General features: G+C 36.5%; 2 protein-coding genes across 2 annotated transcripts in view; one reads left to right on the top strand and one right to left on the bottom strand.

Moving 5' to 3' along the window:
* The first annotated feature begins 309 nt into the window (after window positions 1-309).
* Window positions 310-1,170, top strand: LOC140139279 (uncharacterized). The gene has a single exon (XM_072161060.1). It carries the CDS (start codon window positions 310-312, stop codon window positions 1,168-1,170), a length of 861 nt encoding a protein of 286 aa, XP_072017161.1.
* A 7,783-nt stretch (window positions 1,171-8,953) lies between these two features.
* LOC140138893 (uncharacterized) overlaps window positions 8,954-16,798 on the bottom strand; it is a 28,584-nt gene continuing 20,739 nt past the window's right edge. The window contains 3 exon segments of the mRNA XM_072160676.1: window positions 8,954-10,697; window positions 15,570-15,680; window positions 16,611-16,727. Coding sequence (XP_072016777.1) covers window positions 10,568-10,697; window positions 15,570-15,680; window positions 16,611-16,727 — 358 coding nt within the window. The 3' untranslated portion in view covers window positions 8,954-10,567.

Here is a 16,798-nt window from a genome sequence, read left to right as displayed (position 1 = left end):
GACGTTTCACCACTACACTAGTGGTTTCTTCAGACTGGCAACCCATCACATCTGACTGCTTCCTTTTATAGGCAACAGGAACCTCTATAGAGGGCGTGATGAGTTGGTCAAAGATGTTGTTGAGTGAGTAGGCCCCCTCGTCCTTGTTTAGAGTGTCTTTTCCTTTTCGGCGTATCCAGATGGCTTCTTTCAGCCACCTAGTGGTCTTGTCAGCTTCTCTGTCGATGACTTTTGAGTCCTCCCAATTGATGGAATGATTGGTAGAGACAACGTGATCAGTGATAGCTGACTTGTGAATGTCTGTGATAGATGACGTGCGGCTGGCTCTTGTGTAGGGCTTCGTTTCAAATTTCTCCACCTCTTTTTGGTGTTCTTGATGAGATTCTTAACTCGCACGATGTGGTGGCGCTTTTTACCAGTACACCCATTGATCTCACTCTTCATATACTCAAAGAAAGACTTAACGAGGACAAAGATCTCAAAAACAGAACACTCCTCTCTACTGATGACATTATAGAACTTACTAAATTTTGCCTAGCTACTGTTGCGTACTTCAGCTACTCCGGTCAGATTTACCGCCAATGTTTCGGCATGGCCATGGGTAGCCCCCTCAGCCCCCTTGCTTGTAATATCTTTATGGAGTGGCTTGAGCAGAAAGCTATTTCCACAGCCCCGGATAGCTGTCGCCCACGTCTCTGGAAGAGATACGTTGATGACGTGTTAGAAATTATACGCAGAGGACAAGTTGACAATCTAACTGATCACTTAAATTCAATCGATCCCACCGGCAGCATTAAATTTACCTATGAACAAGAGCAGGACGGTTCTATTCCATTCCTTGATACCCTGATCACAAGAAAATCAGACGGGTCATTGAAACTTAGCATATACAGGAAGAAAACCCACACCGATCAGTACCTTCAGTTCTCCTCCCACCACCCTCTCCATCAAAAGTTAGGAGTTGTCAGAACTTTACTAGACCGGAGTGAATCGCTAGTCACCGAGGAAGCGGACAGACAGAAAGAGGAGACCAATATACGCGAAGCGTTATCTGGCTGTGGTTACCCAGATTGGTCGATCAAAAAGTCAAACAAAATAGAGCCACTCCAAAAACAAAGACTACCTCAAAGAATAAAGATGACAGTGAAAAGTCTAAAGGTATGGTTGTAGTTCCCTATGTAGAGGGGCTCACCGAGCGAATATCAAGAGTTTTCAAAAAGCATGGCTTTTCTACCGCTATGAAACCTCACCGCACCATCCGCAGTATGCTTGTTCACCCTAAGGACAAATTACTCCCTCAACAAAAAGCAGAGGCGATATATGAAATTCCCTGCGGAGATTGTGCTGGTACCTACATCGGAGAAACCGGTCGCCCATTCGGCGTTCGCCTCAAAGAACACCAAAAAGAGGTGGAGAAATTTGAAACGAAGCCCTACACAAGAGCCAGCCGCACGTCATCTATCACAGACATTCACAAGTCAGCTATCACTGATCACGTTGTCTCTACCAATCATTCCATCAATTGGGAGGACTCAAAAGTCATCGACAGAGAAGCTGACAAGACCACTAGGTGGCTGAAAGAAGCCATCTGGATACGCCGAAAAGGAAAAGACACTCTAAACAAGGACGAGGGGGCCTACTCACTCAACAACATCTTTGACCAACTCATCACGCCCTCTATAGAGGTTCCTGTTGCCTATAAAAGGAAGCAGTCAGATGTGATGGGTTGCCAGTCTGAAGAAACCACTAGTGTAGTGGTGAAACGTCACTAAAAATGTGAGTTTAACATCTTCATTTTTCTTGGATTTGCATAAAACGAACTATGTTAACAGTGAAATCTAACAATCCAAATGAACTTGTTCAAAGATTGTTGTCGTCTTGTTATCGTCATCATCATCATCATCATCACCACCCCCATTCATCTGTCGCTATCATCATCGTGGTCGCATCATCACCACTATCATCATTAAGTCATCGTTATTATATATATTGTCATAATTTTCGTCATCATCATTACCATGATTATCTGTCGCCATCGTTATCATCATCGTCGCCATCCTCCTTAATGATTCTTATCATTATCATGATCATCACCGGCCCATCACCATCATCATGGGGTTCACAAGTTCAGTTTGCAATACCAGCATAATCATCGTCTTACTTTTACATATCATCATCATCATCATCATCACCCGGGTATCATCATCATCATCAGTGGCTCCAGAACCGGTGGTGGCTATGTTCCATAAGCGTTCATTTTGTGTACTTCTACATGTAAATAATTGTTATTTATTTATTTTTTCATTCAGAAACAAATAATTAACGACCCAAACTTGCCTTATAAACGGTACAGCAGGAGATGCGACATTACAAGAGAGAAAAGAAAAAAGGGGTGCTCAACATCAAATGGAGGCGTCGAAACATGCGAATATTGCTGCAAGAAAAGGAACCTCTGCAACAGTGCTGGTTCTGTCACCTTTAGTTTAGTACTTATGTCAGGATCTGTCTTACTTGCCAGACTTTTATAAATTACATTTTAGAGACTTTTTATTAAAATATGCAAATGTAAATATTATGCAAATGAGGTTTGCTATTAAATAATCATGAGCCCGGTATTATAGCTAAATATTGCACTGTCAGGCATATTTTGTTTTGAAACTAATAGTTTATTTGGTTAAAACTATCATAAGTCTGGTATTCTGGACACAAGTTTTGAAAATAGCTACAAATTCCGGTTATGTTTTAAAGAGTTTGCGAGTTTTTAAAATTATGTAACTGCAACCTGCCGTTTTTTGCCTCAAGTCCAAAAATGGGTTCTACCAATATTTAAACATAACAACAGTAAAGTAACATAATAGACAAATCTGAAACGGATATTATATACGTGTAAACACACTCGTTTGCCTTAAAGTTTTTAAGCATAAAAATATTAAAAGACAGACATCATCTGTAAAAACAAAAAATTCTGTAAAAAAAAAATAAAAAAAATAAAGAAAATGCCGACAAATTTCTACCAGCAGTACCGTTTTGAACAGATTGATTTTTAACAGTGTGGGTAGGCTTTTATTGACAAGTATGCGTCGACTGCTCAGTGCCAGAAATGGGTAAGTGCAATAGCTGCCATGTGTAGATGAGTACAATATAATGTGTGTAAATTGTCAAATGTTTACAGGGCAGCTATTGCACTTACCCACCTCTGGCACTGAGCAGTCTAAATCAGCTATAGTGAAATTTAAAACATGTAATATACATTGGTTTTCCAAACTGGTTCTTTGTTTTGTTAGTTCTTCATCATCGCGTCGTAGTTATTATTGTACAGCTGTAGTAGATATTGTATAACTTTTTTTGTTAAATACTGCTGAATTTGTAAGATTTTATCAAATAATCACGGGCTACAGACCTCGTGATACTAAACGATGCAGAACCTGCTCTGTTAAAACCATAATGTACGATTTCTGTCAAATGTCAATATTCAATTTATTCTAATAGAGTTTAACAGATATTGAAAATGAAAACAAACGCTTTCATAAATGGGAATTGAAGCATATTTTACTTTAAATCCTGGCTCAAAAGAGTAAAAAGTAAGAACTTTGCAATGTGGGTTTTGAACACTTGCAGGAACCAAACATGTCATTTATAATCATACACACTCAGGTTTGGGTCAATTTAGTTATATTAACTTGGTTTGGACTTTTCTTTATAAGGCCGAGTAAAAAAACAACATGTTTCTCGTCCGTGCCCTCCTCCTTTTTTGAAGATTTTTCAAATTTCTTTTTATTTTGTAAACTTTCAGTTATAACTTGTTGAAAAAGATGTTTCAGAAGTTGATTTGGATTTGTAAATGCATAATACATCATTTTTAAAGAAGAGTTTTGTGATCACTAGAGGGGCCTACCTCTCAAAACAATAAAATAAAAAGGGCCTCCTCCTTTTTCTCAGATATCAATCTGTATGTCGAATACCAAAAATATGGTGCCAAATATACAGGTGTTTAGCGTCGTTTTCCAATAAAAAATAGAAAATAAAAAGCCCCTCATCCTCCTAATTTTTAAAAACCCGGACGAGAAACATATTTTTACTTGGCCTAACTTGCAGTACTAGTATAGTTTGTATATAAATATATAGAATTTCTGTATGAATTATGTGTACCATACGATGTGATTTAGAATTTTGGTAATTTTGATAATCAACATTGTATTAAATGAATATTTTATACATAGTAATAAGTTTTTAATCTTGCATGACTTTCTGCCTGTCAATAACCCATGTATAGTATGGGGTTTTAAAACAAATGGTTTCAGAGGGTCTTTATCTGATAAGTATTGTTTATATGTATACGGCCGGAGGGGAGGCACGTCACATCATCTATTATTTGGTGGGTATTCTCCCCCGGAATTCGGAATTGGTGAGTCCGGCTTTGAGAGCCGACAGTATACCGGTAAAGGGGTCTTTTGGAGCTGCAAACGGTCAAAATCAAGGGTCTTTTGTGGCTTTATGGTTAAAAATCGTTTGGTAAAAACCAAAAATGTGAGGAATGAGCAACTTATGGTCTTTTAGAGCTGATCAAAATCAGAGGGCTTCCAGTGCTCTGTTTTCAGTGGTGCATGGTCTAAAACAGTCCTTAATTTCACAACTAAACAATAATTTATGCTTCTACAAAAAGTTGCAAGCATTTGAATGAGCGACAGGCCTAAACAAGAGGAAATATTCAAATAAATGGAACAAAGTTTACAGATACATTGTATGTACACTTTACTGTTCTGTTGTCGGACCTTTACAACACCAGTTTGGAAATCATATTTGCCTTCTGCAAAGTGAAAGTCCGAAGGACCTTAAATGTGGCTTTCTAAAACATGACAATAAGAAGGTTGTTAAAGCAGCAGATTTTCACCTTTTGCAACTTTTATAGAAGTGTCAATTTTCCTTAAGACTGGGAATCATAAGGAAAAAATAGTTGAAATAAACTTTCTAATTTTGTAAAGATATTTCAGTGGCATATATAGATTTCTTTTTGACATTGGGGGAATGGGGTAGGAAAAAATTCTTATAGTGAATTGAAAATCTTTTGGCGTCAGAATAAGTCTATGGTACAAATGCGTGTGAAGCGATTGAAAAATTGGACATATTGAAGCTAAAATGGTGAAATATGGCGCAAAGGTGGAACAAAGAGCAAAACAAAAATGGCACTTTTTAGGCTAAAATGGCCAAATATGAGGGTAATCTGGTCAGAAACCCACATACAGGCATCAACATGGTAGTTGATTGTATGGACCATCCACCTTATCAAAATATAAGGGGGGTTCATTCACACCCATCCAAGCTCATGAGATATTTTCTTGGCGTATCAGCATATTCTCAAATCTGATACACTACATCTACATGCCGTACATTAAGGAGGAACCCGGGCTTAAACAACAGATATTAACCAATTTTAAAATCTTATGTCATGAAATTTACATTCTTTAAGATTGCAATTTGATTTTCAACTTATTACACACTAATCCTAACAGAAGATTAGTAGACTATAGCTACAAACACACACTACGCAATCTAACAGCATATAAAACTGATTTTGACAATAATGTGATACATTTCAGAGAAAGATTTATTGCTATTGCTATTTGGACGGCATTGAATGTAGCACACACAATGATATATTGCATCTAAGTTTACAATGAACTTCCCAATGAGTAACTCTATCACATAAATAAATAAGATGAAACAATAGAAAATTCAGCAATGCTTAACAGAAGACAATGAACACCAATCTCACTTATATACCCACCACAGACACACACCATCCAATCTAACAGCACAAAAACCAGTGATTTTGACAAAAACATGATATATTTTGTGGAAAGATTTATTATTGCTATTTGGACGGCATTGAATTATCATTGCATCTAAGTTTACAATGAACATCCCAATATGGGTAATTCTATTACATAAAGAAATTAGAAGAAACAATAGCATATTATGCAAATGTTTGTATACCACTCATGATACAGGTACATGTTTGACACAACCATAGAATAACCTTGCCTGTGCCGATCCGCACCCTTTAATTTAGGATTATATATAGTCTGTCTTGTCTGAAGTTGAGAGTAACGTCATTTTGGATTTTGCAGTGGCAGATTCTAATCGCACATGCTAATTTTATCCCACAGGACATACAGACGCATAGACGGTGAGTTGTCCATACTGTATAAGTGGTAATTTTATTTTCGCGGATTTCACAAATGGAGTGCCATCCGCAAAATTAACACCTCGTGAATATATATAATGTATTGCAAGTATAGGGCAAGACTAGGCAATCGCAAAAATAACAATTGCAAAAATGTCTCTCTCATTCCAATTAGCGAAAATAACTGTACACGAAAATTACCACTTTGTAATTGTATACAAGTATATTTTATGACATCTGCAAGTGCAAAAAACAACATGGCCTTACTCTCAACTTGAAATGCTTGAACAACATTTTGTACTTTGTTCTCAAAATTACAAAAAATGACTACGGCAGTTATCGTAGTACGGTGCATATAAAGACCTGATCGCAAGAAGTCCACTTGGCCCCTCAACATGTATACACTTAAGTTGCGTATAGTTTCGTATGGTTTTTGAAAAGAAATCTTTCACAACCTTTCATGTTTTCACCCTGGAACAGGTATTAAACATTATAAAACCCTAAGAAACTATACATAACTTTAGTGTATACATCTTGAGGGGCCAAGTGGACTTATGGTCTTGTGTTAATTATACAGTCATGGTCTATCCTTCACGTAAGCATACACAAAATTACTAAAAGCTTGAAAAATTTAAAAAATATCTGAAATTTTGGCCAATAAACAGTTGTTCTTAATTACATACAGTTAAAAAAACTCCTAAAATGCAAAATCTATGTTCGTCACCTGATGGAGATACAATTGCAATATTTTGTTCCAAAATGTTTGTTCAAAACCTCTTTCAACAAAACAGAAAAAAACCTATAGTCTATATACAGCTACCTTCAGTCAGCGGCACTGAAGTTCAGCATGTGCTGTGTTGGCTTAGTGTTATTTCTTGGGTGTATATATGCGGCACTTTGATGGCGCGCTGAAGTTAAAGGTATGTACACGCACTAAGTAACGCAAAGCTAACGCATAACACGCTGAACTTCAAAGCTAGTGCTGCTGACTGGAGGTAGATATATAGAGATACCAACATAACATGCATGTAACCTTCATCATGTATTTGTACATTGTTGCCATCAAATTTGCAAGGATTTGGCCCACATTTTTGTTTCGGGAGTACAAGTGGAATGCAGATTTCTGAAAATTTCATGATATTCCCAAAATAAGTGGTAGGATAATGAGACAAGGGAGTTCACCTGGCCAGTATGGTAAATCATAAGCTGACACAAGTGTTCTGTACCACGTCTTTAGGGGTATGCATTATATAAATAAATACATTCGAGAGCGAACATGGAATTAGGAAAAAACCAAATGCAGATGAGTCCTTGGGCCGTGCCAGGGCTTAAACCCAAGACCTCAGTGGTGGAAGGCGAGGGAAAACCACTGCGCCAACTCGCTCTCCAACATGATCAACTTTGACAGCTGCCAAACAACTTCAATTTCAACTCCCATCTTTGTAATCATTTTAAAAGTAAAAGACTAATTTCTCATTTTCCTGCAACTAGATTTTGATATCATTCATATATAAATATAATTGGCATCAATAAATTACAACATAATTATACCTGCAATAGAAAGACTTAAATAAGACTTGAAAGACTACATCATTATATCAGGACTTTAGTTTAAAGCACATTGAATATATTAGCATGCCCATATTCGCCCATTGCATGGTTCCGTTATATGCAAGGAGAGCCTTGATCTGGAAATAGACATGCATGGGAATTGAACCAGTCATATAATATTATGTGAAGTTATGTAATTCATACATTCATGTCTATTGCCAGTTCGAGGCTCTCTTTGCATATGGCAGAATCATGCAATGGGCGAATAGCTCTCAGAAGTGTAAATTATAGCTATTCTTAAAGTATATAAATGTACAATTTGCAATATATTAATCAAACATCATCAAAAGAGCAATTTCTAGACCGCTATAATTTCAAACCCAAGTCCTGTTACTTCAAGGCACATTTTATATAAATAAAGTAATATTATTGTACTGATTAAATATAACATTTATGAAAGGCAATGTTCTTGGAATGTCATAACTATTGAATTGAACCCTATAAATTGTAACTAAAATAGGCTGCATGTATAGTCCTTACATCATAATTAAAGGACTTATGCCACCTGCAATATTGACTCTGAGTTCACAGAAATGTCATAATTATCAAAATAAGTCTTACAAATACAATTCTAATCTGATTATTACTCTAATATAAATAATTCTCAAACTTAATTCTCTCCATAAGGCCTAAAATAATTTGCATTGCCCATTGGCTTCAAAATCAGAAAGGATGGCAGGTCACTAAATTTACCTCTTTTTTATAATTCTTGCTTTTTTGCTGTAACTACATTAGAGAGGAACATTATATGTAAAATACATGAATACCATGTCGTGTCGGTGCAATAACATGATTTTGCAGAAGCATTTTTATGCGTTTCAATTTGTTCATTGTTTCTGAATGTTTCAATTATATAATCAAATTTTAATAAATTTCTTCTAAGACTAAAATTGATTAAGTGCACATTTACCTATATTTTTATAATCTTTCATAACTCTATTTTGTAAAAATGTTACTTACACAATTCATGTACTGACATGACAAACTGATTAAAAGTGTGAATTTTAGCATCAATATAGTTTTTCCACAATGGACAGAAAAAAAATTGATGAAATTAGAAATTTGGGTCGGTATTCTTTTCTACATTAAAACCATTTTTGTAAATTTTCTAAATTTAGGTTGGTTGGAAAAGGGTAATACAACTTTTTTTTATAGCTGAAGTCTTCCACAGAGGGAGTATGAGTTTTGAATATAATATACAATTGGGTAACTTCCATTTGAAATACTCACTCCCGTTGTGGAAGATATAAAGCTATAATACAGGGTCAATATGGGTTTCAAAATGATTAACCCTGACCAATTACATTTGAAAAACACTCCCCCTGTGGAAGATATTTCCAAAATCTTCCACAGGGGGAGTATGGATTTCAACTTGAATAGCCCAATCAACATTTACTTGCATACCTTATAATATTGCAATGAAGAAATAACATATTATTGCTAAACATCTCAAAAAAAGTAACTATATAACCCCCCTTAAATAATGGCCATTATTCAAAAAGGGGCTAATGTATTGCAAATCTGTAAAATGCGTTGGAAGCAGAATTTATTTCTGCGCATTTTGACACCTCATTTGATACGATAGCCCAGAAAACAATAAAACACCTGTCAATTTAATGTAGTGAGGTCCAGATTTGAAAGTTGCACTTACATACAAACTTTTACAATACAAAATCACTCAGATACCATTACACAGATTTCCTTCCATTACACTGAATGCAAAATCAATAGAATTTACTGCAACTTTCAAATCTTGGGCTACATTGATTTAAATGTATGCTGTGACGTCAATATTTAGTCAATTGCTACAAATGATGTGTCAAAATGTGCAGAAATAAATTCTGCTTCCAACACATTTTACAGATTTGTAATAAAATCACCTGTTTTTGAATAATGGTCATTATTTAAGGGGGTCAGTTACTTTTTTTGAGATGTTTATATATAATTCTTAGACACGCCATGTGCAGTTTGAAAGCTACAAGTGCGTCCACAAGCGTATGACGTTGTAAACTACATATGCACAACTCAAAAAATTAAACCAATCACGCTATGCAATGTTGTTACTTTAACTGCTGCGGGTTGCTATAGTTAAAACTTCTTCAAATTACGCACAAGCATTTGACACGACACATAGCACATACACTTGTATGGCAACAACAGAGGCTGTCAGCGTTTTTCAAGCGTGACTCATGACAATATACATGATTCATATGCACAAGCTCCTCATTCACTTGCTTGATATGATTGACCTCTATAGATTGACTGACTGCTAGTATTGCTCTATACCTAATTCACCTGTTGTTCATGCCCTGAAACTTTGAACAGAGTTTACTAGTACCCACAAGATGGCCACTGTGACGTCGCACTGACAGCCTCTATATAGTGACACAATCACAGGTTTTCAACAGACCTTATAAGAGCTGAGAGTAAAACATTTCACTTGATTTGTTGGGTGGTCTTCTATCTTTTTTTACCTTTCTTGATTCCATTTCTTTTGCGATTTAGTTAAAATCCTACTCATATGAGTCACATGAGAATGCATGTGACTGACTTTTTTTTAATCCTAAACTATTAAAGAGACAATCAGAGATTTTGTTAGCACATAATTATATACTTGTTTCCAAATTGTCAAAAATAGACTTTGATCACTGTTGCATGTTATGGTATGCAAATGAGTGTTCATCTAAGGCGGTGGGTGGATCTTCCTGGCTTCCTTAATATTACACTACATACACACAAGGATACATTCGCTACCACTTTAAGGTCAGGTCACTAGCTTTCACTTTGTCGGAATCTGGGCGGTGCTCTTGATTTTTCATCATACATCAAACATGGATACTGGAGCTTCAGGACACTCAGTGTATGTAGTCTCTTTACACCATACAGATGAAGTGTTTCTAGTCTGAAAATGAAAAAGAATATTCCTTTTAACCATAATTCATGACTTAGCAAAAGTGGTATATCTGAGTGATGTGAGGTCTTGACTTTCTCGTTGATGGTGTTATTGGGTGGGTGAAACCATGAAGTGGCATATCATAGGAAACTGTGTAAGCTTATGGACTTTTGAATTTTTTTACATACCAATTAAACCATTTTGTGCAATTTTGAACAAAATTGCAGTGGGTCATGAATTCCTTTTGCATACCTGCCAACATTGAAAACCTAGAAAACAGAGTACATGGTGAACGAGGGGGCGAAGGGCCCGTAGTATAAATCTCTGATGGCGGGGGTACAGGGGCCCGCTTAAGGGACCCGGAGGGGGTGGAGGGTGCAAAGCCACACAAAGACTAGAGGGTTTCTACACTGTAAAAACCCTTATAAGCCCCTTCACAGAAGACACATTTTATAGAAAAACAAAATGAAGCCCCAGGCTTTTATATACACTTTGAGGAGGGATTTATACTCCATATCTAGCAACAATTTCAACACATGTTTGATGACTACAACCTTTGAAAAAAATGTGAAAAAACATTCTGGGACCTGTTTTTCTAAGTTTGAAAAATATGCTTCCTTCACACAGAAAATGTGCTTTTAAAAATGCAATTTCCTATACTTTTGTACATAATGATCATTCGTTGAAGCCATTTTTTGGCTTTATAACAAGGCCTACGTGACTGGTAGGACATTGATATGATACACAATACAAAGTTAAAAATTCAGAAAAAAAAATTCATTTAACAAAAAACATGTCAAGTTTTTGTTGACTTTGGAGAACCACTAGACGTATTCTGAAGTGCTAGGATCATTCACAGTTAATTATTTTTGAAAAATATTGGAAAAAATTACAAAAAAATTACAGTTTGTTATCCTTAATATGGAAACCACAGTGGCGTAACTCCTATGGGCTCTGGGGGGCCGCGCCCCCGGGCACCCGGGCTAAGGGGGCACCCATCAGACCTGGATATCCTTTCGACACGATAATACTTAGGAAAGAAGTGGAAACCTTTACCCACCATGCATAGAATTATACTCTTCATTTGGGTGCCCCCTTCAACACAAAAATTTTTGCGCGCTTCGCGCGCATTGCATATAAATTGTCGTTTGAAAGACCAAAACTAAACTTGATTATACCAAGTTTGTAAGCACATTTATGCGCGCTCGCACCACTGGTATTGTGTATTCTTTCAAAAGTAAAGACATTCGAGAAGATGAAAACATTTTTTTTATTAACATGAAGTTCATTGAAACATAAAATAAATTTGATCTGAGACACTATTTGTAAGTTATTCGGTAGGTCGTTAGCTTTCAATACCAAAATTGATTAACTCTACATCATGCACACATAGTCCGACGAGTAGGACCTGTTTTTTCTTAGTTGCCAACTATATACTCAAGACTCTGATCGCTCAAGAAAGATTAACTGCGAAAGTCCACTAACTGCCCCACCCAAAAAAAAAATCGGGCGGCGCGGTATACGGTCACTGGACTTTCGCGATTCTTCTTTCTTGCGCCATGTGAGATAGTGATCATAGTCTGAGCTGAGCATAGTCTGGTAACTAAGCAAATAGGTCCTACAGCAGTGGCATAGCGACCGGGGGCAAAGAGGGGCACGTGCCCTGGGCGCCCTACCCAATTACCCAATTCTCGCCCCTCCAGCGATGAAAGTCGAAATTTTTACGCGCCTCGCGCGCATTTCACAACAAAATCATTTAAAAGATCAATTTAAGACCGATATTCAACTTCATTATGACCAAAATAATGCGTGATTGGCCATATTTGTGCACATTTTCAAGAATTGGGGCGCCATTATGTATCCTTAGCCTTGGGCGCCACAACCCCTAGCTACGCCACTCTCCTACAGGTCGGAGTATGCACATCCTTGGTCAGGGGCACCCGATCTACTTTCGCCCCCGGGCACCCTGGCCCAAAGTTACGCCACTGGGAAACCACTAACTAATGTTTACCTCTTCATCTATCACATTATTATACATGCATTGGTTTTCCATGCATTTATAATAGGTGCTAGATGAAGAGGTAAACATTAGTTAGTGGTTTGCATATTAAGGATAACAAACTGTAATTATTTTCCAATTTTTTTCAAATGAACTGTGAATGATCCTAGCACTTCAGAATAGGTCCAGTGGTTTTCCAAAGTCGCCGAAAACTTTGGAAAAGAAATAAAATTTAAATTTAAAAAAAAAGTACTCCGATTTTCGGGGGTTTAAAACTCGGGAAATCAGAGTAACTCCGCGAAAATCGGAGTAGTTGGCAGGTATGCTTTTGATGTTAGATTTGGCAAGTATCAAAGACGTTAGAATAGGAGAGTGCGAACTACACCATGTTTGTGTACCGGGGTACTCAGTACAAATGACCATACGGGGACGTGCATAAACATGGGTAGCATTTTCGCCTTCTGGTACATGGTATATCAATGACCCCTTTTTCAAAGCCTATTTTGGTATATGAATGGGTCCTTTTTTCAAAATTTTCTCAATTTTTTGAAAAAAGCCCAATTTTTTCTTAATCTAGCCAAAATTTTTCAAAATTTTCCCAAAATTTGTAAAAACTAAGACAATTTTGGTTAAACTCGGCCGAAAATTTTGACTTTTGGTATATCAATAGGTCCACATTTCTTGAAAAATTGGTATATTTATGGGTCCACTTCCAAAATCTCAGCGGCACGTCCCTACCAAAACCAAACTTGAGTACCCCCCGGGTTTGTGTATCACAAATGGAAAGGAAATTTCCTCCATGTGCCCACCAAACTTCCAATTTTAAATATGTTCATGTTTGTGATATGAATCATGCTGCTTTATGCACACTAAGTTGTACATGCACAAAACTTTGCAATGTTTTGTGCTTTATAACAATAATTATTGCTTGAATTTGGGCATTTGCTGCAAAATGTAGGAGTACACTATGTTGGTCCCGAGCATAAAAATCTAGTAGTAGATTTACCATAGTGATACACACTTGGCTTTACAGAGTCTGCAGTGGGCTCTCTCAGTTTATCCTCTTTGATAACTGAACATGTGTGCGACAATGCTTGGGTGGTGTGTGGGGGTCAGGGTTGTCACTACACTGGTCGGTGCCGGTCGGTAGTAACCAGCACTCAGGCAGACCAACCGGCACTCAAGGGAATATGAGGACTTGCCAAGCGGCACTAAAGTAGAAAAATTGTACTTTTTACCCTAAAAAACAGCTGGAAAGTGACGCATGAGAGTATTTTAGACAAATATCATGGAAATTTAGCCGGCACTAAATTCAGTCTAGTGACAACCATGGTGGGGGTGTGTGTAGGGGGTGTCTGTTTTACACAAATTTAAAAACCTTCAGATTCAGCTTTTGACATTAACAGATGTTTACAAATGATTCTCAGAATTGATGCTTGATATGTTTTAAGACATTATTTCCTTACTATTTCTATCTGCTGCACACTATTCCAACTGTATATTTCCAGGAGGGTTTTAATTTGCATATTTTGTGAATAGAGGTTATTACCATCATGTCACAAATTTAACAACACATGAATATGAAATTTTGTCAAATGTGACCCGGCAGCACAAATGAGCCGTAAATTCCCTAAATTGTATTCTGAGTTACGGTGTAAAGTGTGTACGAAGGTCATATTCATCGGTAACTTAAGCTGGCCCGACATCTATCTCATTTTGATAGTGAAAAACTAATCAATTATCCTATTGTTGAAGTGGATAATAAGCTTCTACCTTAGATGGCTATAGAACTTTTAATAGCTCTGGTCTTTGTTTGCTTTTGCTAAATCCTGTTCAAGTGGTGGGTTACCAGGCATTGTATTTTGTGTAGGTATGCATAACCAACAATTAACAATGAGAGAACTTTCTTAAACCTCGTTGACTTGGGGATGATTTGAAATGACCGCCAATTATGACTGTTTAATATTTATTGCCAGCAATGTGGAAAAACAGACACATGTAGAAACGAAAAAAGCTATAATTTTGTTGAAGGAGGAAAGTTTAACAAACCATAACCAAATGATATACCATTTTTAAGTTTATGATGTTTATTTTTTAAACACGAAATAAAACAAAATTGAGCGGGGGACGGAATTTACGGCTCATTAGCCGTGAACGGTCACAAATGATAACATTTGCAAGGCATGAATTTTGTGAAAATATTGATGTGCATAAAAGTCTTCTGGATTGGAAATCCAGAAAACATCTGTAAATAACCAACATAGATTGCATTCATAAGATACTTTCACATGAATCATTATCATTTATTCTATTACCCCCACGACCCATTATTCAAAATCGCGCACTGTGATTTGTTGAAACGCGTCACGTAACAGACCATTAATTAGCGATAAAGTGTCAAGGGCAACAAACTTTATGTTCTTTTATCATCACAGCGCACAACAGAGCGCACAGCACACCTGCTTATGTAGGGGAGAATGGAATGTCAGGGGTGTGTTATTGTATGTGCATACCTGCTTATAGGGGAGAATGGAATGTTAGGTTGTGTTATTGGAATGTGCATACGCTTTGGCTACGCGTATGCGCTCCACCTTGAGGTAAACAACTTGAAATATTTGGGCAAAATGTTTTATATTTTCTCTTTAAAAGCTTTTAAATCACACTATTTTGTGGTAATAGAATAGAAATAAAGGGTGCAGCATTATCCTTTACACGCAAATAATGTGTCTCGGCAGTAAAAGCGTTTAAATAATGGGTTCGGCTGCGCCTCACCCATTATTTACGCTTTTTTCTGCCTCGGACACATTATTTTCGTGTAAAGGATCATGCATTACCCTTTATTTCTTAACTATAACTTGAACCTGTTTCTTTGATGTACTTACTGTTTGCAATGTTTGAGGAGTTTAACAATACTGGCTTCAGTAATCTCCTTGCAGCAGTTTAACTTGATTCCTTGAAGTGATTTACTGCAATAACTTGCCAGGGCTGTTACACTGAAAGAAACCACAACATATATATCTCATCAAAAATGTCAACCTTTTGGCAAAATTGTTTGGGCTTAATTTTTACTATAGCTTTCAAAGTAACAAAGACATAAAAGAATAAAGAATATAGTTTAAAAAAACAAATTATTCAAGAAATGTAATTGTATCTTCCACATTTTAGAAAAGTAAGCCAAAGTAAGTTACGTACATCCAATCAGCTCAAAAATTATAAGAAATTGAGTTTAATGCTATTAACAATTTTTTAAAGCAAATATGATACAGTTACCTGTACACCTCAATATTCTATCACCCTTTTCAATGTTTGGTGACCATGGGTTCTCAAACTTCTTTTTATGGTCAAAAATATTTGTTTGAAAATAAATGAAAAAATATATATAAAATGCTATGATCAATTTAGATTTTTGTTTTTTTTTTTCCAAAAGTATCTTCCAACTGCATAACAACATTTTCATTTTCTGTTCAGTATATGGCCTGGAAGTCCTATTGCTGAGACGTCAATACATATTTTTGTTGGAGGTGAGAAACTGACTCACCTATACTTTGCTTCATCTTAAGTATGGTATAACATTTATGTAATATCACAGGATAGTAAATAGTGATATAAGACAGCGCGCATGCAACAGCGGTAAACTTGTAGAGCCTCATTGATTGTGTGATAATGCGCTGTGCAAATTAATAAGAACTCGCTTCAGCGACTTAGATGTTTGTGACGGTTGCGTTCATTTAAAACAAAGGGGATGTCCTCACATAAGCAACTTTATTTTTTCTGGAGAAAAGCAGTTTACTTATAAAACTGAATATGAGAATAAAAGATAGGATTTTGTTTTTACCGATCAAATATTGGCCAGCCCATCCATTATGACAAGATATTGGATAGGCAAAAGATAAAATCCTATTTTTTATTCTCTAAAATATTACCTTCTATGGTCAATACCAGTTGAGCTTATGTCCAGTGTGGTCAACTGATGACAGTTAGTGGCCAAAGCCTTGACACCTTCATTGGTCACTCTCTTGCATCCAGCCAAGTCTATATGTCTATGAACAGAATTAAAAATAATGTATTAAGAATGGTGTGAGTACTGGCCAATAATGCATCGCCACCAGGC

This window comes from Amphiura filiformis, chromosome 18 (genome assembly GCF_039555335.1).
Source record: "Amphiura filiformis chromosome 18, Afil_fr2py, whole genome shotgun sequence".
Classification (NCBI taxonomy): Eukaryota; Metazoa; Echinodermata; class Ophiuroidea; order Amphilepidida; family Amphiuridae; genus Amphiura; species Amphiura filiformis.
This window is presented reverse-complemented; position numbering and strand designations above follow the sequence as displayed.